Raw genomic sequence first — 23,262 nt, forward strand, 5'->3', positions numbered from 1 at the left:
AACCATTCAGTGGCTTCCTAACATACTCAGACTAAAAGCCAAGGTGTCTTTAACAATTGCCTACATGACCCTATGTGATATGGCCAACCATTATTCAGCCGAATGTCTCCCTCTTTTCTTCCCTTGATTACCTTGGATTTTTTGCTATTCCTCAAACATGCCAGGCACAATCTTACTTCATTTATTTATTTACTTCATTACTCTTATTTCCTCTGCCTAGCATGCACTTATCAATAGAAAAACATATAAAAGCACTTCCTCATTTACTTCAGGACTATACTCAAATGTTAACTTCTTCATCAGATCTTCATATCCCCAGGTTCCACATCTGTGGATTCAACTGATTATGAATTCTAAAAAATGGGAAAAAGATGTATCTGTTCTGAATAGGTACCAATTTTTTTCTTGTCTTTATCCCCTACACAATACAGCATGGCAATTATTTCCATAGCATTTACATTGTATAAGGCAGTTTAAGCAAACTAGAAATGATTTAAAGTTTGCAGGAGGATGTGCATTAGTTATATACAAATATTATGCCATTTTATATAAGGAACTTGAACATCTAGGGATTTTGGTATCTGCACAGGTCCTGAAACCAGTCCCTGACCAATACTGGAAAATGACTGTTTTTCACCAGACTTCTTCTCCCCACTTTCCTTACTTTTTTTCCTTCATACCATACTATATATTTGGCTTGTTTGTTGTCTTGTAACCATCAACTAGGATAAAAACTATATAGAAGCTGTGATTGTATCTGTTTTATTCACTTCTATAACCCTAGCATCTGGAATAGTATCAATAAATATTTTTTATGAATGTACTAAAATAATACCACAAAAAGTTAAAGATATGAATTCATAGAAACATTTCCAAAATGAAAGAATGCAAATGTATATGTTAAAAAGATATACCAAGTATAAGAAATAAGGAGTAACTAATTTTGATGTGTAAGTCCTGAACTTCACATAAGGATAAAGAAAAAGGGGTAAGGGAGAATAGCACAAAATAGTAGAAAATTTAAAGAACATATGAAAAAATAAAATAACACAATATTATGACAGAACTAAAATAAAACATACACATCAATACATGTAAGTGACTAACTCAATAAAAAGTTAATGATAAAGCACAACCTATGTATACTGCATAGAAGAGACAAATTTATTCTAATTCTGTCAAATTACCAGTGAAACATTGTGAGATCTAAGTGAATAAGACTGACTAACCTGGAGGTAGGCCTGGATGTCTCTATTATTGCTAATATATTGACAAATGATTGGTAACAAACACTTGTAGCTAAAATGATTCCAAAAAATTAAAAATAAAAGCGTGAGCAAAAGCAGATTAAATGTGAGCACAAAGAAAATAGAACACAAGCATAATTTTGCACAGGTAGAATTTAAGGTAAAAGTATTAAGCTTGAGAAAAATGTACATTTTATAATGCAAAAGACTCAATCCATAATGAAGAAGCAACTATATAAAACCAAAGAAAATTATATAAAGGAACTGCACTTATAAATAAATATCTATCAAAAGATCTTAATAAAATAATATTGTCGGACATAATGAAGCAGAATTTGAAGAAATACAGCATGAAAAAGATTGCTTGGAGTTCACCAAAAAAATAATTTTCTTCTAATTCATTCTTTCTGGTACACAATTAGACTCCATTTCTCAGCCAGATAGAGATAGCTAGAATGGTAGTGCTTCTTCTAATATCTTCTTATAAACAGCAAGAAACAATCAGTATATATGAACATATGAAAAAACACCCCTAATTTAGGTCAACTTCTTAGTGAAATATTTTTCCCCAAGTTCCCTCTCATTCCTCCATCAACTTGGGTCTCTCTCTCATTCTAGCTTCTTTTTTTCCTTTCTTTCTTTTTTTTTTATTTATATATAACAACAGAATGCATTACAACTCTTATTACATATATAGAGCTCAATTTTTCATATCTCTGGTTGTATACATAATATACTCCCACCAATTCATGTTTGTTCTAGCTTCTATATGAAGGAATTACTATGAGACAAGAATGTTCTATGAGAGCAGGGGATATACAGCTCAGTGGTAGAATATTTGTATGGTATTCATGAGGCCCTGGTTCAATCCCCAGCAACACACCCACATAGACACACACACACACACACAATGATGTTCTGTGAAAAGAGCTTACATTTTTGGCAATTGCATTCTTGTCTGCAGATTGAGCGATATCATACAGAATGACAGCACAGCGAGAGTGTAGTTCAGGTTCATCAGAAAGCAGAAGGTTAATCAAAGCTGGGATGCCTCCTGCTTCTACCAAAGCATTCACTACACTTAGATGAGTTGAAATATTACTCAATAACCCAACAGTTTTGCATTGTAATTTTATTTTGGGAATTTTTAATAGGTTGGTTAAGGCAGGAATGGTGCCTGAAAAGAAAAGACCAAAACAAAAAAGAACAAATTATTTGAAGTAAGTCAATTTATCTTGACAAGATTTAAATGATGTTTATGGGCACTGCAATATAAATCATTAGCAAATAATTTTATAAGATATAAAACAATAATTTGAAATTACATGAATATACTTTTCTTTCTTATCCCTAGTATAGGCAACTTTCATTATTCATAGCACACAATCATACATTTTAAAACATTTGTCTATAAAACACTGTTCTTTGGGTTACAATCATTGATAAATTTTTGAGCTATCACATAGTAGAGTTCAGCTTTGGTTATTACATCAATTTTGTGTGAGTATTTGTGCAATTATTTAAAGATACTATTATATTTTATCCTTATTTTATACCAATTAGCAAAAAACAAAAAGTGAAGAATCTAGTAAAATTCAACATTAGCCTCATTATTGGAAATTATTTGGCATAGTGAAAATAAAGAATCTGGCTTCAGTTGGATGCTTGTTACATCAGTTCAATATGAAATAAAAAGATAGCACCTTATAGAACATACACAAAGAGCTGGAAAATATGAAATGTATAATTAGAGCTTTATTTATATGTTTAGCTACCTGAAATGAAACATCCTTTATTACTTAAGTCTATGGTTAACTTTTTTTTGGACAAAGAACTTTTTTTTACATGCTCTTAGGTGACTGTCTATAATTAAATAATTTTAATTTATTGATCCAACAATGCTTACAGAGCATTTTATCTGTGTTCAATATCCACATTAGGGTAATGCCTACCATATCCAACAGGACAGATAGGGCTTTTTTCATTATTTCAGGAAGTTATATCAGACAGTATTGTTCTCAAAAGAACTAGGACATTAAACCATTGTATTAATGAGGGAAGCAGGCTAGAAAGGCTAAGAAATTAATTTTAATTCTAAATGCACAGATAGTTACAAATCCAGCCTAACACTTGCTCTGCTATTATAATTTTAAAAATAAATTCTGCGACAGAATTGGGATAAATTCTAAATATAAGAGTAGTATGATAAGTAATTTATTATTAGTTTTTAAGTTTGTGAACTTTTAGAGAAATAGAATTTCTGTAAAATTTATATAGTTTTGAATCCTGTGCAACTTCCACATGGAAAATAAAATAAATTAATTAAATAAAGTATTGGATCTTTGGAAAAAACAGGGAAAATCTTATAGCCAATTAAAAAGATTCTTTTACAGTTTAAAAATATATTAGGGCTAGGGGTACAGCTCAAAGTAGAAGGTATGCTTTACACATACAAGGTCCTGAGTTCAGTTGCCAGAACCACCCCCTCAAATATATTTTTAAAAAGTGGTTGACCTAAATATAATAGAGCTCTACTTAAAATAACATAAGAAAAATATAGTTAATTGATTTTGCATTACCTGCATCCAAAATACATTTCCAGTAGCAATTGTTTGCTAAGCAAATTACTTCTAAGGACATGACGGCCATCATCCTTCGTTTAAAACTTTCACACTGCAACATTTCTGGTAAGTATTCAACAAAAAAACACAAGCTGTAATTCACATAAGAGATAGTGAAATGATGCATTCTGTTTCCATATAAGCAAAGCTAACCCAAGGGTTAAGATCAATGTGGTGACCAACACTGCATGCATTAATTTCTCCTCTGGGCATAGCCCTCTCTCTGTGAGGTGCTAAAAAGTTTGTATCTGAAATGTCTCCCAAAGGTCCATGTGTTAAAGGCTTAATCCCCAGCTCATTGCTTGCTATTGGGAAGTGGTATAACCTTGAGGAGGTGGGGCCCAGTACAAGGTTTTAGATCATTGAGGGCTTGCCTTTGAATGTCCCTTTTTCTTCCTCTTTTTTCCTCACTCAGCTATAAGGTAAATAGGCTTCCTCTGCCATAGCTCTTGCCATGATGTATTTACTTTCCTGCACAGGCCTAAAAGCAATGGGGCCAGCCAATCATGGACCTCTAAAACTGTGAGACAGAATAAACTGTCCTCTTCCTAAATTGATTATCTCAAGTATTTGTTACATCAACAGAAATCTAACAAAATAAGGTGTGAGAAATATCTACAGACATATCCTTTCTTTATCTCTTTATCTACCCATTCTACTACCAAATCCATGATGGTACAACTTTGGTTAGTTCACTCATGGAACTGTTTTGAAATTCAGCTTCCACTCCAAGGACTAATCCTGGAGACTTCTAATAAACTAACTAATTCTCTTTTACCCATAAGGGAAAAAGGCTAGTATAAGTTGGAAGAGCTGTTGCAGAACTCAAGGCAAAGCAACAAGCCAGATGTTCATGTTTATTGTTCTGTTCCTTCGTTATCAAGACTTCTAAACAATGGTTGCAGGAAGCAGTGGCCATGATATTTTGGGGTATTTTTTTTTTTTTTTGTCATTAAGCTGTTCTTGTTAGGAGCCAAACTTCCTGCTATTAAGGTAGGTATTTGCAATGGTTTAGTCTATTAAAAATAACAAGATAGTCCTCTCTCTAAAAAGAATGAGAGGACTGGGGATATAGCTCAGTTGGTAAAGTGCTTGCCTCACATGCATAAGGCCCTGGGTTCAATCCCCAGCACCACAAATAAATAAATAAATAATAAAAGAATGATATATATGCATATAAATAAACACTGAAAACTTTTCCAGCATCTCTTGGGGTTGATATACTTGGAATATGTTCCTGTTACCCAGCAAATTCTAAAATTGGTACTAAGCCAGTTTTGAAACCAGATATTCAGACTTCTGAAACCAGGGAAATAGGGTTGAAAATCTTAAATTTATTTGTACCACTAAAGATATATAGTATTGGGGGAAAAAATTAGGCCTTACTGTCCAATTATTTTATTTTTGCTTTAATGTGTTTTTATTTCATACTCATGATTTATAGGTAAATGTTACTAAAAGGCCTGTAACAAAATATTTTTTGTGGCCTTACCTTCCTTGTGTTTTTTTTTTTTTTTTTCGGGGGGGGAGAGGGAGTTCATCTCTCCAAATATAACCACTTTTATTTCTTCCCAATACCTTCTGCTCTTTACACATCTCCATATTTCTACTTATTTCCACACACTGCAACATTTTGCTATATCAATTTTAGATATTATTTACCAAATGTTTTATGAAAAAGGGAAACAAGCTTTTTCAACACTGCACTGCCATTTCCTCTTTCTTCCCTTTGATCATATTTATAGCTTTTAATGAAATCAATATTCAGCACTTCATTAAGATGCCTATATAAATGCTATTCATAGAAGAGTGTTATAGTGTAGCATAATTGTATTTCATTTCTCACTTTTATTATCTCTCAGTGTAGGTAATAATTTCCTTATTTCATTTTCTTAGAATTGTTTCTACCTATTGACAAATTCCTCCTGCTTTTTCCCTCTAGGGCGGGGTGCACAGTTCCATTCTGGAACTTCAGCCTTTACTATCACCCATGAAGTTAACTTTGCTTCTCTCTTGGGTCAGACTCTAAGTTTCCCAGGTCCTTTCCCCTTCTGTTCTTCATGGAGTAAATCTAGCCTCAGTATATTTGGGTCTTTCCTGGTTAAGCTATAAGGAGAGCACCTCTGACTAGCACTGCTGTTTCTTAAGTCTTTTGAGGAACTGGTGTAAGTTCTAGAGGTTCTCTGCTTTTCCATCATTGGCTTGCAACGATTTTCTCTAGCCAGCTAAGTCCTAAGACTTGTACATGTTTCCATCATCTTAACATTTTACTACTGCTGTATCTTTTCTTATTTTTCCTTGAATGCTTTTCTGCTACCAGTGGTGGTATTATTATTTAATCTTCATATAATTTTATTGGGGTCTTGAGAAGGAGTAAAATTATATGTATACATTGCATTGGTCTAGTAACACTTTCTCTTATAATATTTCTGTCTAGATGGACTACAAATTTGGGAAAATTTCTCCAAACATAAGTTTTCATAAAATATTTACCAAAATATGAAAAGTATGCTGAATTTGTCTCTAAATTAGGCATTAAGGAAAAAATTAGAAGCAGCCTTTTCCACTTAAATTTTATTTTCCTCCCTTTTTAAAAAAATTCACTTTTTTGATGGAGGAGAGGGTGGTTTGATTTCTGAGAACTTTCTAAAATAAAAATAATTGTGTAAAATATAGTCTTTTGGGGATACAGATCTTTAACTTAGAAATAAAACTACTTTAGCATACAAAAATATAGATCTTTATCATTTGCATTTTTATTTCTGATTTTAATTTGTTTTATTTCATTATTTTAAACATATAAGATATGATATATGTAACATTTTATTTGACCCATTTCTGTGTAAATATCAATAATTAAGCCAAATAACTAGAACATTTATTTACAAAGAAATTATATATTCTATACTCACCTACTAAAGTTCTCCAAACTGGAAGTTCAGGAATATTTAATTCTATTATATACTTGAGTACTTCTGTGTGAAAGGTTAGCACTGATAAATGAATTATATTATTTCCTTTAATATCTGTTTTTCTCCAGTTAGCACCAAGAGAAAACAGATATTGAATAGTTTCCAGTGCTCCTGAAGTAGCAGCAAGTAGCAACGGAGTACACTGATTCCTAAAAATCAAGGAATGCATTAGAATAATATTTTAAGCACACTTATAGTGTCATATTTAATTTTTGTTAAGCTATTCCAAGTGCTGTTGGAGGCACTCTGATTTACACCAACACCTTCTTTCTCTTCCTTATGAATTCTCATCATGTATATTCCACATGCAAACAGTTTGCCTCCACTAATTGTCCTTAGTATTGGCCCCTGTCCTCCTTCCCAACATATATATATATATATATAATGTCTTAGAGTTTATTTAAAATTTTATGATGCACAAAGTTCTTAGAATAACCTATCCTTTCTCCTCCTTTCAACAATTCTTGAGTGAAGGGAAAAGGAAGTCAAGTATTTTTAGCACATTTCACAAATGATGAACCTAAAGCTCAGTTAGTAGTTATGCCATTTCTTCATACTTCATTTCCAGTTTTCAAATTCCAACTTTCTCATTGTAGCAGAAAGTAACAGCTTTTATGAAAAATCCACCAATGCTTTTTAAATAGTAAAGATCTTCTGATTGTACAAATGGCTGTCCAGCCCAGTATTACATCCCAACCTCCTTTATAGATAGGTATGACCATATGACCATGTTTGGTCAACAAAACATTAATAGAAGTTACATGGGCCACTCCCTAAAGAGAAAGGAATGTGCCAATACTTTTCCTCTTTCTCTCTTCTCTTGGCTAAAATGTAGGCAATAATAGAAGTGGAATTGTCATTGTATACCATGGAAGCCATACGTGAAGGAGCAACAAGAGGAAGCCAGTGCCCTTATAACTGTCAAATCAGTATGCTAGCCTGAGGCCACTGAATAATAATGGACTGGCTAGACCTAGGAAGACATAGAAAAACATGAATGAAATATACTTTAAAAAGGTTCAGAGATTCAAAATACTAACTTGTTTTTTAGATTCCTAGACAAGAATGTACCTTCAGAAGAAGTTATGCCGCCACCCCAAACATTGATTCTCAGCTAAATTGTGAAACAAAAGATTGGAATGTTTTATTATTTCAAAGTATTCTCTTTTTTCACTGTATTTGTCTTCCATATACTACTAGATATCCCCCTGCCCTTTTCATGAGGAGTCAAGGGCTACCTCATGGTTGCATAAGGTCCAATTTAGAACAGTGTTCTAATGCCTAGTCTCAGGCTTCCTCCAGGGCACTAAGTAGTTAACCTGATCAATGAATTTGTGGAACCATATTATTAGGACAAGGTAGGAAAATCTCCCTAGGGCTCAGTCCTTATTCATCTAGAAAGCATACATAAGTTGATAGAAGATCTTATCTTTTTAAATTCTAAAGATAAGTGGAAGGAGAAAAAGACAGTGATCAGATCAGAAAGGACTTCAGAGTTAGCTTTGCCTATGTTTCAAATCACCCGTATCAATCATGTCTTATAGTGTCAGTGTGTGAAAAAAGCAGAAATTTATATTCTTATGAATGCTTAAAACTTACTCAGCTGTAGCCTCAGCTTCTAGCAAAGTAGGATCCTTCCTATAAAGGACAATGATGATGCAGATGTTGTCATAGAAAGCAGCAAAGTGAATCGGCATCCATCCTCTTTTTTCAGAAAGTGTGTAATCAGCTTTGAAACAGAGTAGACAGACGGTTGTTTCTAATGAGCAAGCCTGTGCAGCCAGGTGCAGAGGTGTTGGGCCTACAATGGGTGAACAATTATTTCAGTCATTTCACTCCTATAAAGCATGCCTTTTTGGTAGCCAACCACAGAGTTTAGGATTATATGATATAAAAATCTCTAAAATAATCACTATAAGGATGAATTTATTTAACTCAGGATATCTGACCATTAAAATATCACATTTCTTTATAAATGAAGAAAAATAAAAATAAATAACATTGAAAATATTAAATATTTGAAATTTTAAAATAATTGTAAAATTAGCTATTTCTTTTTATTTTTTTATTTTATTAAAATGCTTTGTAGTAAGAAATAAGATCCTTTGAAATTGGAAAAAAATATGTTTACAAAAGGCGTCTCTGTCACTAAATCTAGTGGGCATTTGTATTAGCTTTTCATCCTGAGGAAAATCACTTAGGACAATAGATTTATTTTGGCTCAGTTTCAGAAGTCCCTGATCAGTGGGCTCCTTGCTTTGGGACTGAGGTGAGGCAGAACATCATGGTAAAGGGGCATATGGAAGAAGGTTTTTTCTCAGCCTATAGCAGCCAGGAAGGGGGGGGGGGTGCGGGAGCAGGGGTCAGGAAAGATAAATTCCAGGGCATACATATTCCCAGTGGCCTACTTCCTCCGACCATGTCCTACTACCTACAATTTCTACCGCCTTCCAGTAGTATTCAGCTATCAGTGAACAGTGATGATGTCACAGCCCTCATGATCCAACCAATCACTTCCCAAAAGCCTTACCTGAGGTCAGCTGCATTGAGGACCAAGCCTTCGATACATGAGTCATTGGGGGGCATTCCAGAGCCAAACCATAACTGCATGTCAATTCTCATTTATCTGTCAACAGTATTTTATTTTATACTGTTTCCCACTTCTTCCTATTTAAAATAGTTTCTTCCCTTTGCATTGATGATATCATAGTCTCTATTTTTCTTCCCTCACCTGCTACTTCTTTGCATTTTTCCTTTGGGACCTTCCCTTTGTCCCAGTATCTAAATGAACCTTAAGGCTCCATATTAGACCCTTTTCTATTCTCAGTGGTTTTATTTACCATCTGCAAATTCATGCCTTCCAGGATATGTCTTATTTCTTCTCTGAGCTCCAGATCTTCAACAACATTATCTCACTAAAGCATCTCCACACGTCACATCCTGTCCTTCCCTCTAAACCTGGTCCTCTTTCATTCCTCCCTAAATCCACGAATGATATCAAGGTCTATTGGAAACAATATATGAATTATGGGTTTGTTTGAGCCAACATAAGGCAGGGAAGCTGCTTTTCTGGGAACTCCTGGGTGGAATTCCCTGGTTTGAGAAAGCCCAGATCATGCTGGAACCCTGCCTTAACTCACAACCTTAAGATCAAACACAGTAGCCCAGAAATGGGCAAAACCTGCCAAGCACCAAACAACCTGTTTACTACAAGATCCCTGCTATACTGAAACAAGACCCCTTCCACACTGAAACCATATCCCTGACTTTGATGTACTTCCCCTTAAATAAGGAATTGGTGTCTTTTTCAGTTGTTCAGCTCCAGTTCCTATCAGAGCTGGAAGAACCATCAGATGCCCCACTTTCTAAATCTAATCTCTGGCTTTGTCTTTATTTCTTACTGATTATTCCAGGCTTTTTATTTTCCCAGGCAACTTACACCTCCTAGCAGAAACCTGCTCTACTGGGGTGCTGGTTACCTTGGCATAAAATTATCTAATTGAGCCAGGAGACACGGTGGCACACGCCTGTAATCCCAGCAGCTCAGGAGGCTGAGACAGGAGGATTGCAAGTTCAAAGCCAGCCTCAGCAAAAGCAAGGCGCTAAGCAACTCAGGGAGACTGAATCTTTAAATAAAAATACAAAATAGGGCTGGCAATGTGGCTCAGTGGTTGATTGCCCCTGAGTTCAATCCTCAGTAACCCCCCGACCCTGCCAAAAAAAAAAAAAATGGTCTAATCAGTTCTAGGGAAAAAAACCTGCAATGCTTCTTAACACCCCCCTCTCATTTCATCTCTATAATCAGTTCATCACTAAGACTATGTATCTCAAAATCCTTTCTCCACTGCTACCACCATCCTGATCAAAGCCATATTCACCTCTTAACTAATGTGTTCACCTTGTTATTTCACTTACCCTATCCATATTTTCAAATTGTAAGCTTGATATTTTCATCTCCTTGCTTAAAACTTTTAAGTAGCTTCTCAAGGCCATCTGATTACAAGTAACAACCAGCCACAACTCTCAAACACCCAAACACACTTCACTTTCTTCATTCTGGCTTTCTTATAGCTCCCCAAATGTAGGGTGATCATACATCCCATATTGCCCAGGAAAGGTCTGGTCTGTCCTGTTCCACTACCATAATCATTAGGAGTTCCCCCTTTTGTTTTCAAGACTCCCTGACTTGGATGATGCGTTATCTGGTCATGCTGGGATATTTCTGCTCCCTGACATCTTCCTTCTACCAAACAACTCCTCTCTTATCAGACTCTAGTTAACTCCCATTCATTCTTCAGCTTAAATGGTATTTCATCAGTGAAGCACCATATTTCAAATTATTGCTTAATCTTCCAGTTTCTGGTCTGGCATGTGAGGAGCTTAGAAACCATCACTCCAGAAGCTGTGTGCAGTGCTGCATGCCTGCAATCCCAGCAACTCTGGAGGTTGAGGCATGGAGATTACAAATTTAAGGCTAGCATAGGGAACTTAATGAGCTTCTGTCTGAAAATAAAATGAAATAAAAAGGATTGGGGATGTGGCTCAGTGGTGGAGCACTTGCCTGGCATGCACGAAAACCTAGCTAGGTCAAACCACCACTCTCCCTGTCCTGCAAAAATAGATAAATAAATAAATCTGCTGCATCCTAACAAGTAAAAAATCCAAACAGTGAAAAAAATCAATATCCCCTCTTTGATTCATCAGAGAAGTGAGGTCACAGGGTAAACTGATGCCCCCCAAATTAGAGAGTCAGACAGGTAGATACAGAGAATCACAACTTACTGAAGCAGAAACTCACAAACAAAAACTTCAGTGGAAACCAGTACCGGGACAGGAAAACCTTAACTGTAATTGACAAATTGGTAGAGACTCAGCATGAACAAATGTAAGAGTTAAAAACTATAGGAGCCTGCTGTGATGGCATACACCTTTAATCCCAGTAGCTCAGGAGGCTGAGGCAGGAGAATTTCAAGTTCACAGCCAGCTTCAGCAAAAGCAAGGAAGTAAGCAATTCAGTGAGAACCTGTCTCTAAATTAAATACAAAATAGGGCTGGGGATGTGGCTCAGTGGTCGAGTGCCCCTAAGTTCAATCTCTGGCACCCCCCCCCCACAAAAAAAATAAAAACAACTAGATGGACCAGTTATGGGGGGAGCCCCATGCTTTTATGTGTTTTATCTCCAGGAACTCGTTCAGACCCTCACAGTGGATAGAGTGTTAGAGAAAAATCTCTTCATGCTTCGGGCAGGAAGAGAGAAAATATCTCATTTTGAAATACTCCAGAACATTCTGTTCTTAACAAGGTCTACCTTCATGAAAAATTATTTTATCATGCTGGAATTTTCTGAGACTGACTCACCTAAGGGAAGGGGAAAATACCCAACTCCATCCTCCTTTAGACATCCTGTTCCACTTAAGGGATAGAAGGAGTGGACCAAGGAGCACTGATGAAATTTACAGTCCAGATGCATACAATCACTAACAGACTGAAATGTAATATAAGACTATAGAACACTTTACCTCCATTCAGACCTTATTATTACATTACTAAAGGCTTACTTACCAGTTACTTTGACCAAGTACATCATGTCTAGTTATAAAGATAAATTTACAGGACATACTAAAAATCACAAAGACATTTTATAAATACAAGAGTAAACATCAGAACCAAACATAGCAGGAATGTTGGGAATATCAAATAGGGAATTTAAAACAGCTATGATTAATGTGCTAAGTGTACTAATAGATAAAGTATATAGTACTCAAGAACAGGTGTGCAGACAGAGGAAAATCCTAAGGAAAAAAACAAGAAGAAATACTAGAGATCAAAAACACTGTAATAGAAATGAAGATTGCTTTTAATGAGCTTATTAGTAGACGGGACATAGCTGAGGAAAGAATTTCTGAGCTTGAAGATATAGCAATAGAAACCCCTCAAACTAAAAAGCAAAGACTGAAAAAAAAAAACAAAGAAGAAAGGAAAGGAACCCAAGAAATATTCGAAACAATAATGACATAATATTCCCCAATTAATGTCACATATCAAACCTTAGATCCAGGAAGCTCAGGGAAGACCAACCAGAATAAATACAAGTGAACAAACAAACAAACAAAACAATACATCTTAGTATGTAATTTTCCAACTAAAGAAAAGAGAAGATTTTAAAAATATTCCTGAAAGAAGCCAGAGGAAAAACACCTTATTTACAGAGGATCAGAGATACAAATTATACCCACTTTCTACCCAGAAACCATGCAAGCAAGAAGAGTGGAGTGAAATACAGAGAAAGACACTATGAACCTAGAATTCTTCACATGGTGAAATTATTCTCCAAAAGTACAAATGGAATCAAAAGCTCGATAATCAAAGCTTGAAGGAATTTGTTGCCAGTAGACCTGACTTGAAAGTCATTGAAAATTTCTTCAGAGAGAAAGAAAATCATATAGGCCAGAAACTTAGCTCTATAATGGAAAGAAAGAAGGGCATTAGGGGCCGGGGTTGTGGCTCAGTTGTAGAGCACTGCCCTAGCATGGGTGAGGCCTTGGTTTCAATCCTCAGCACGCATAAATAAATAAATAAATAAATAAATAAATAAAGTTAAATTTATTTTTTAAAAAAGAAGGATATTAAGAGAATGAAGAGATGAATAACAATTTTTCTTCACTGAACTAACAGATAAGTGTTCAAAATAATAATAACAAAGATTTCAACTACATATAGAAAAAGACAAATGCTTATTTGTGCATATGCATAAATTAAATTATGGCAGCAATGATATAGGGACAGGAGGAAGATTTTAAAATATTTTGCTATCAAAATACTTGTACTACCTAAGTAGTATAGTGTTGTTCGAAAGTAGACTTGCATTATATTTATTATAAACTCTAGGGAAGTCATTGAAAAAGGTTTTAAACAGAAGTATAAACAATATGCAAAGGAAGAAGAGAAAATAACATCGTATACAATGCTAAATTAAACCATAAAAGGCAAAAAAAAAAAAGTGTGGGAGAGAAAAGCAGGAACAAAAACAAGAGCAATGAAAAGAAAAGAGTCATAAGTATAGTAGATATTAATACAATATATCAACATCATTTTAGACCTTAATGGACTAAATATACCAATTAAAACACAGGGATCATCAGAATTGATCATAAAACAAAATCCAACTAAAGGGTGAACAGATTAATAACCTGTAGTACATCCACACAATGAAATATAATTCAGTGATAAGAAAACAATGATTCAGCAAGCCATAAAAAGACATGGAAAAAATGTAAATGCATATTACTACATGAAAGAGGCCAATCTGAAGAGGGTGCATATTGTATGAGTTTAACTAGATATCATTCTGGAAAACATGGAGGCATTTAAAAGATCACTGGTTACCAGGGGTTGAAAGTAGGGAGAATACTGGAGACAGTGAAACCATCCTGTATGATACTACATGTCATTAACCATTTGTTAAACCCATAGAAAGCAAAACACCAAGAATAAACCCTAATTTAATCTACAGACTTTGTGTAATGATGTGTTAATACAAGTCCTTAATTTTAGCAGATGTGGTAAGATGTCAATAGTGTTGGAAGGTATATATGTTTAGGAACTCTGTGCTTCAGTTCAATTTTGCTGTAAACCTAAAACCCACTGGGAAAAAAAAAATGAAGTTTACTAATTTACTAAAAGTCACAGAGAGGGAGAGGGAGAGGATTGGGAGAGGGAGAAAGGGACAGAGGGGACAGGGAGGGTGCAGGGGGAGGGAGAGAAGAGGTAGAGGGAAGGGGCAGTGGGGGGTTAGAAATTGCTTAATTTTCTTCAATTTGGAATGTTCTGTCCATAGCAGGCTAAACAGTAATCATTTTCAAACCTAAGGTCTTTGCTTTTACTCTTCTATTCAACTGAAATGCCATCTTCCTTCCTTTTTGCCTACCTTACTACCTCAACTTGATGGCCTAAGTTGAATCTCACTTCTTGTTGTAGTCTGGATCTTAGTTGTCCCCCATAGGCCATATGTTAGAGATTTGATTGCCACCCTGTGGTACTACTAGGAGATAATGGTACCTTTAAAAGGTGGGGGCATAGGAAATCTACCCCACACACAATAGCCTCAAAAAAATTTTGTGAATCAATCTAACAAAAGAGTGAAAGACCTCTACAATGAAAATTACAGAACACTAAAGAAACGAATTGAAGAAGACCTTACAAGATGAAAATATCTCCCATACTCTTGGATAGGCAGAATTAACATTGTCAAAATGGCCATACTACCAAAAACATTATACAGATTTAATGCAATTCATATTAAAATCCCAATGATATTCTTCATAGAACTAGAAAAAGCAATCTTGAAACTCATTTAGAAAAATAAGAGGCCGAGAATAGCCAAAGCAATCCTTAGCAAGAAGAGTGAAACAGGAGGCATCACAATACCAGACCTTAAGTTATACTCTAGAGCCATAGTAACAAAAATGGCATGGTATTGGCACCAAAACAGATATGAAGACCAATAATACAGAACAGAAGATACAGAAACAAACCCACATAATATGGTTATCTCATACTAGACAAAGGTGCCATAAACATACAGGGAGAAAAGATAGCCTCTTCAACAAACAGTGCTGGCAAAACCAGAAATCCATATGTAACAAAATGAAATTAGACCCAAATATCTCACCCTGCACCAAACTCAACTCAAAGTAGATCAAGTACCTAGACTTTAGATCAGAGACCCTATGCCTACTAGAAGAAAAAGTAAGCCCAAATCTCCATCATGTCAGCTTAGGAACTGACTTAACAAAACTCCTAAAGCACAAGAAGTAAAATCAGGAATCAGTAAATAGGATGGAGTCAAACTAAAAAGCTTCTTTACAGCAAAGGAAGGAAACAATCAACATAAAGAGAGAGCCTATAGAATGGGAGAAAATCTTTACCACATGTACCTCAGAGCGTTAATCTGCATGATATATAAAGAACTCAAAAAACTTAACAAAAAAACAAATACCAATCAATAAATGGGCATAGGAACTAAACAGACACTTCATAGAAGAATAAATATGATCTGTCAACAAATATATAAAAAAATGTTCAACATCTCTATCAATTAGAGAAATGCAAATCAAAACTACTCTGAGATTCCATCTCATTCCAGTCAGAATGGCAGTTATCAAAAATACAAGTAATGAGGCTGGGGATGTGGCTCAAGCGGTAGCGCGCTCGCCTGGCATGCGTGCGGCCCGGGTTCGATCCTCAGCACCACATACAAACAAAGATGTTGTGTCCACCGAAAACTAAAAAATAAATATTAAAAAGAATACAAGTAACAAGAAATGTTGTCCAGGATGTGTGGGGGGTGAAGAGTACACTCAGACATTGCTGATGGGACTGAAAATTGGTGCAACCACTCTGGAAAGCAGTATGGAGATTCCTCTGAAAACTTGGAATGGAACCACCATTTGACCCAATTATCCCACTCCTAGTTTTATACCAAAGGACTTAAAGTCAGCATACTACAGTGATGCAGCCATGCCAATGTTTATAGCAGCTCAATTCACAATAGCTAAAATTATGAATCAACCTAGATGCCCTTCAACAGATGAATGGATAAAGAAAATGTGGTACATATACATAATGGAATATTACTCAGCCTTAAAGAAGAATGAAATTATGGCATTGAAGCCAGAATTAGACAAGCAGTTAGTATAAATAGGTAAATCAAGTCAGGTCGGATCAAGGAGGCCAATTTGAGTGAGTCAGAGAAGTTGGAGATTGCCATCTGAGGGAATGAAATGCCCTCAAAGCCCTCCACCCTATCAAGATAACCTGCCCCTGCTCCAACCTGTTGCTAAGGTAACCTATCCCAGGAATTGCCCCTCCCTACATTGAGTTGTAAACGGTTTTAATTAATGTGTCCTGGGCTGCTCCATCCTATCCGGCCCTCCCCCTTCACCACCTGTTTCACACCTTTTGGCCATCCCATCAAGCATCTCCTGGGCCCACTCATGTATGCAGGAAAGAGAAAGATAAGGGGAAGAGAGCATCAGAACAAAGGAAGCCTAGGACATATAAAAAAGGGCAGAATGCCTCACTTCTCATGATACCAAGATACCAGCTATGGACCCCTTCTCCCTCCTGGGAGAAATCTATGTTACCTCTTTTTAAATAAACCCTGATTTATATGCTTGCCTTGGTGTGCTTCTCTAATGTTATACTTCAACAGGATGGAACTGGAGAATGTCATATAAATAAAATAAACCAATTCCAAAGAATCAAAGGCTGAATGTTTTCTCTGATATGCAGATGCTAATTCACAATAAGGGGGTGGGGGCTAGGAAAGAATAGAGGTACTTTGGATTAGACCAAGGGGAGTGAGTGTAGAGGAGGAGGTATACAGGTAGGAATGATAGTAGAATGAATCAAATATCATTATCTATATGCATATATGATTATACAACCTGTGTAACTCTATATCATGTACAACGCAAAGAATGAGAAATTATACTGATGAACCCAGCCTAATTCCACCTTAAGATTGTGAGCCATCTTGTCACAAAGTCATGAAAAGTTAATTTCTGTTTTAGTATAAATTACTGTGATTTCTAAACTTGTTTGGAATTCCTGTCCGTGCCTTGAACTCACCCATGCCTAGCTTTTCCTGACCAGATAACAACCCTTTCTGAAACCTCAGTGGTGCCTCATAAATTCTGAAGCTGGGATCTAAATTTATTCTCTGCCTTGAAATGTTAAGCCATGTAGATCATTAAGCTACTAACCGCCTTTGTATTATGCTTGTCAAATCCTGTTATCTGTAAGTTCTCAAGACCCCCCCACCTTTGCAACTTTTTGTGCTATAAAACTATGCTCCTAAAGAGCTGGGATACTGTTCTCTAGCCCAGAGTTTTCAGAAGAGACAGTCCTGGCCAGAATTACAAGTTTGCTTTAATTTGATTTAAAATTGGAGTCAGTGGTTTTCTCTTTACGTCATGGTTTAACAATACTCCATTTATGCATGATGTGTCAAAATGCATTCTATTGTCATATAGAACTAAATAGAACAAATTAAAAAAAAAAGGTGGTGACTACTGGAAGGAAGGTAGTTACTGGGGACATGCCCTTGAAGGGGATATTGGAACCCTAGACCTTTGTCTTTCTCTCTTTCTCTTTGCTTCCTGGCCACCATGAGATGAGCAGCCTTCTCTGTCACATGCTCCTGGCAGCCATAAAGTCCTGCCTTGCAATAGGATGAAAAGTAATGAAGCCAGCCAACTGTAGACCAAAACCTCTGAAACCATGAGACAAAATAAATCATCTTTTTATGTTGTTTTTCTCAGGTATTTTGTCACAGTAACATAAAACTGATTAACATACTTCTCTAGAAGGATTTTGGAATCTCTCCAGAATATGTCCAGAACATGTCCAAGGGAAGCCATTTTTAGCTACAACTATGTTCAAGAGAGAAAACTAGGTAAAACTGGGTGTCAGCACATGTGCAGGCAGGAGTAAGACTTGGCATATGTCAGACTGAAGCTGGAACTTTGAAAATCTGCTGAGTGTTGAGGAGATGTGTTACCCATAAATCCAAACTGGAGCCACGTCAAGCTAGCACTCTTCAATGGAGTAAAAAGGCCTCATAGGGAGGGTGGAAATGTGGGTAGTCAGACAGGAAGATGGGGAAAATGTATGGCAAAAGTCTGCTAATATGCCAGGCATGATGGTGCATGTGTGTAACCCCAGTGATTCAGGAGTCTGAGGCAGGATAATTGTAAATTCAAAGCCTACCTCAGCAAAAGTGAGGATGGGGATAGTGCTGGGGATGTGACAGCTCAGTGGTGAAGTGTCCCTGAGTTCAATCCCTAGTATCAAAAAAAAAAAAAAAAGTCTGCTACACTAGCTTGTAAGTGAGATTTCTGAATAGCCTCAATCATGGTTGGTCTCAATCCATGAAAATCAGTTAGCTACTCTCAGCAGGAGAAACATAAAAATGACCTGAAGAGTTCTTCCCCCCCACCCCCAGAAACATGCCAGGCTCCCCACAAATACTGTTTCCTCTCAAAAAAAAATTTTTTTCTGTACAACCTCAAGGAAAGAATCCAATTCTTATTTCCCCCTTTACTACTGAAAGTGTGCTTAATAGAACCGCAAAATGTTGGTTTCCACCCTTGTCCCTCTGAATCAGAATTAGCATTTTAACAAGATCCCTGGGTGATTCCTACATACAACAGAGAATTATGGAGCCTACAATGAAGATGATGGTGAGGATTAGAAATGCTGTCCTAAGATACACTAGAATCAGAAAAGTTCTGAAGGTATTTATATAGTCTAAAAACACTATTCTCTGGCTGTGAACCTTGTAGTTGGGACCCAGAGCCATATTTATCTATTCCTCTGAATTTCCATAGTACACACTGTGTATATACATAGTACACACTATGCCAGTGATCATCAAAAGCTACTTGTACTCAACTACCATGCAATCATTTAACAATTTTTTCCTGAGCACCTACTAAGGCTAGGCATTATTCTGGGTCCTAGGGAACTCTGGTAAACAATAGAGACCAAACCATTGTCCTTTGAGGTAACTAAATTCGAGTGAGGAAGATACAATTAATTTTATATAAGGTAGACATAGTGATACTTGGAAAATAAAAAGCATGAAAGAGAGAAGCACACTGTTGTTACTCACTGTAATTTCCTATAGGGTAGGTGAGCCAGGTACACTTCCCTTTTCCCCTCTGAGTCTACTAATGTCCCTTTACTACCCTGCTCTGTGCCCCTGCAGATTTAGTAACCCTTGTCCTCTGGTTTCTTGTCAGGGTCTGCCAATGGGGAGCACTGGCAGGAAATCAGAGGAGGCCTAAGAATGAGGCCCAGTCATTTCAGGTTTGCTGTATTCCTCCACCACTGTAAGGTGATCAGTTCAAGTAACTATCCCCTTCCCTTGTCAGTTCAGATCTTTTAAAGTGGTTTATTTATAAATAAACTCTCCTTGAATTATCTTAGAGTGTGAAGGTCCAGTTTCTTAATAGAGAAAGGTTAAACATCATATTTTTCTGTTATTCTCCATACCCAATATTTATATCAAATCTATTGCCTCATACAAGAATGATAATTCCAGAGCTGGAGATGTGGCTCAGCAGTAGAGTGCTTGTCTAGCATGCATGAGGCCTTGGGTTCAATCCTCAGAAACACAAAATTTAAAAATTTTTTAAAAAGGAAGCAAAAGATGATCATTCCTCATACCTCGTAGATCATTACTGACACTGGATGGCATAGTATCTAAATTAACTGCTTTTTGTAAGGTGTAAAAACAACTTAGGGACTTGAACTTATAAAAATAAATGGAGGTGACAACAAATTCCATAGATGAAAGAGAGAGAGAGCACCCAAAATATATGAGGAGTATTAACAAATAACCATGCACATAAAAATTTATACTTCAAAATAAATATGAAACATTATTATGTGACATTCTCAAAGGCAAAGCCTTTTGCAGATTATATACTATTAGAAAAATTTTAATATACACAGTCACCTTTAAAAATACTTTATCTTACTTATGTCTTACCATTTCTTTCTTTTTTCATGTCCATTTTGGATGGCTCTGTTTTAAAAGGTAGCACACATAGAAACATATTATTCATATATAACAATTTCCTAAAATTAGTCAGAAAGATGTCTGTAAATAAAAAGACTATATTTAGATATAAAAGGCAAGATAACATAAAACAGTGCCGAATGTGACTTCTGGTCTAGCCCTTCTAGCACACTGTTTGCACCTGACATCACATCAGACCATTTGGAAACTACTTTTTAAGTGGCTTGTTAAAACCCATAGTTGGGATAATTTTGTGCTGTTTAAACAATAATATTGTCAATAGAGTTATACATTTTTCATAGTTCAATATCTACTCAATTCTCAACATATAGAAATAAATCTAAGAAGTTAGAGGATGAATAAGACTTCAATTTGCCAAAGTTTCTTTTCACAGGTGATGTGTGCCTATAATCCCAGTGCCTTGGGATGTTCAGGCAGGAGGATCAAAACTTCATAGCAGCCTCCACAACTTAGCAAGGACCCAAACAACCTAGCAAGACCTTGTCTCAAAATAAAAAATAAAAAGGATTGTAGGTATAGCTCAGTGGTAGAATGTCCCTGGGTTCAAACCCCAGTACCTACTCAAAAAAAGTTTTAAAGATAACATCTTTAAATTTTGGGCTACCCATTTCATTTAAATTTAACTGAATTGTGCTTTATTTTAACAAGGTTCACTCTATAATAAGATGGAATATTTTATTTGAATTTGATTAATATGAGTACCATATAAATTTTTTTTTTCAGTGCTGAGGATTAAACCCAGGGTCTTGAACATGCAAGCACTCTACCACTGAGCTATATAAGACATTTGAGTCATACTGATAAAGAATTTGTTTTTTTGTTTTGTTTTGTTTTGGTACTGGGGATTGAACCCAGGAACACTCAGTCACTGAGCCACATCCCCATTCCTTTTCTATTTTTTATTATTTTTGAGAAAGGGTCTCACTAAGTCTCTGAGGCTGTGTTTTAGTCAGCTTTTTTGCTGCTGTGACCAAAAGATCTGATCAGAACAATTGCAAAGGAGGAAAAGTTTATTAGAAGGCTTACAGTTTCAGAGGTTATCAGTCCAGAGACAGCCAGGTCCCATCCTTGGGGCTTAAGGTGAGGCTGAACATCATGGTGGAAGAGTATGGCAGAAATGAAGCAGCTTGCATGGTGATAAGAAAGCAGAGAGACTCTACTCTCCAGACACAAAGTATATACCCCATATCCACGCCCCTAATGAACCACTTCCTCCAGCCATACTACATCTGCCTCCAGTTACCACTCAATTATCCCCATCAGGGATTAATCCACTGATTAGGTTAAAGCTATAGCCCAGTCATTTCTCCTCCAAAACCTTCTTGCATTGTCTCACATGTAAGCTTTTGGGGGATACCACATCTAAACCATAATAGGCAGGCTTTGAACTTGCGATCCTCCTGCCTCTGTCTCTCAAGCAATTGGGATTACAGGTGTGCACCACCATGCCCAGCTTAGAGGAAAGAATTTGTTAAAGCATAATATTTTATTTTGGCATATGCAAAAATTTAGCACAGCTTATTAACTGACCTCATTGCAATATAAAAATCACCATTTCTTTTTGTCAATATTGTTGCATCAGTCATTTCTGACAATTTATCAGTTTCCCTTTTCCAGCTACTTAAATTTATTCCAGTGAATATAAAAATATGTAGCAAAAAATGGCATTTTAAGGTTTAAACCAAGCTAGTCTTCTTATGTTATTATAAAAGAATGCTTTATAATTAAATATAATTTAATAATTAAAAGGATAAGAACGTTCTACTGGAACCTAATACTCATGTTTATCTGTTTTTTCCTCTCAATTTCTATAGTCTATCAGTATATATTAATTATGCCAGTGCTTATCAAATACTATCCTGCATCCATCCATCCATCTATCCATTCATTCAACAAATATTTCCTGAGGAACTTTCTTCTGAACACTAGGAAACCATGGCAACAAAGTAGACCAAATCCTTGCCCTTTATAAAGTGTATATCTCAATGAGGGACAACACAACAAACAGTACTATATAAGCTACCAACAAGTGATAGAAAACTAAAAGGAGACCGTCTTCAATAAATTAAACAAAACCCCAAACTCTGCAAGAGAAACTAATACCAGATTTTAACCTTGCTCTAAAATCAATATGCATTGGTAATGCTGAACAAGGAAAAAGAGAAATATTTTAGGTTTAAAAACATTATAGTACCTTGGCTGAACATAATAAAGCGTCTTTGGTTGACGTTGAATTTAGCATTGCACAGTTGACATATAATAGGCACTCTGTTGTGCAGAGCAGCATGATGGAAGATGGCATAACCTCCTTCATCTGAAACATTGATTGTTGAGCTTGAGGTTTTTCGGCTAAATGTATGGAAAACAGCAGATAACCCTCTTTCTACAGCAGCCTTCAAACCAAATGGGATACTCTAAAGTTATTAAGAAGGCCAGAATTAGTTTTTTAAAACTATACCTTAGGTTTGCTTTAAGGAAATAAAAACCAAGATACATTAACAGGATCACATAAATACTGCTCAATTATAGTAGAATTTTCACAAGATCCAAATGAAAATTTCTCACTGGGCAATGCTTGAAAGTTGTTAGACTATAAAGAAACACTGGGATCTTTTAAAAATAAATATTTGGCTTCTCTCCCCTTCCCTCCCCTCCCTTCCCCTCGTTTCCCCTCCTTCCTTCCTTCCTTCCTTTTTACCCTTTAGGGTAAGTTGTAGATCCTCCTTTGAAAATAATGAAAACAGGGAAGACAAATATTTTTCTGAAAATACTTTAGAAGCAAATAGAGCTGGGCATGGTGGCATGTGCCTGTA

At 36.0% G+C, this 23,262-nt stretch overlaps 1 protein-coding gene across 1 annotated transcript in view; it reads right to left on the reverse strand.

Moving 5' to 3' along the window:
* Positions 1 to 23,262, reverse strand: part of Ankar (ankyrin and armadillo repeat containing) — a 70,137-nt gene that overhangs the window by 30,115 nt on the left and 16,760 nt on the right. Inside the window, exons 6-10 of the mRNA XM_027925003.3 lie at positions 22,644 to 22,863; positions 8,440 to 8,641; positions 6,781 to 6,989; positions 3,827 to 3,931; positions 2,183 to 2,424 (exon numbers count right to left, since the gene is read on the reverse strand). Of these exons, the coding sequence (XP_027780804.2) occupies positions 2,183 to 2,424; positions 3,827 to 3,931; positions 6,781 to 6,989; positions 8,440 to 8,641; positions 22,644 to 22,863 (978 nt within the window). The remainder of the gene's footprint in view (positions 1 to 2,182; positions 2,425 to 3,826; positions 3,932 to 6,780; positions 6,990 to 8,439; positions 8,642 to 22,643; positions 22,864 to 23,262) is intronic.

This window comes from Marmota flaviventris, chromosome 11 (assembly GCF_047511675.1).
Source record: "Marmota flaviventris isolate mMarFla1 chromosome 11, mMarFla1.hap1, whole genome shotgun sequence".
NCBI lineage: Eukaryota > Metazoa > Chordata > Mammalia > Rodentia > Sciuridae > Marmota > Marmota flaviventris.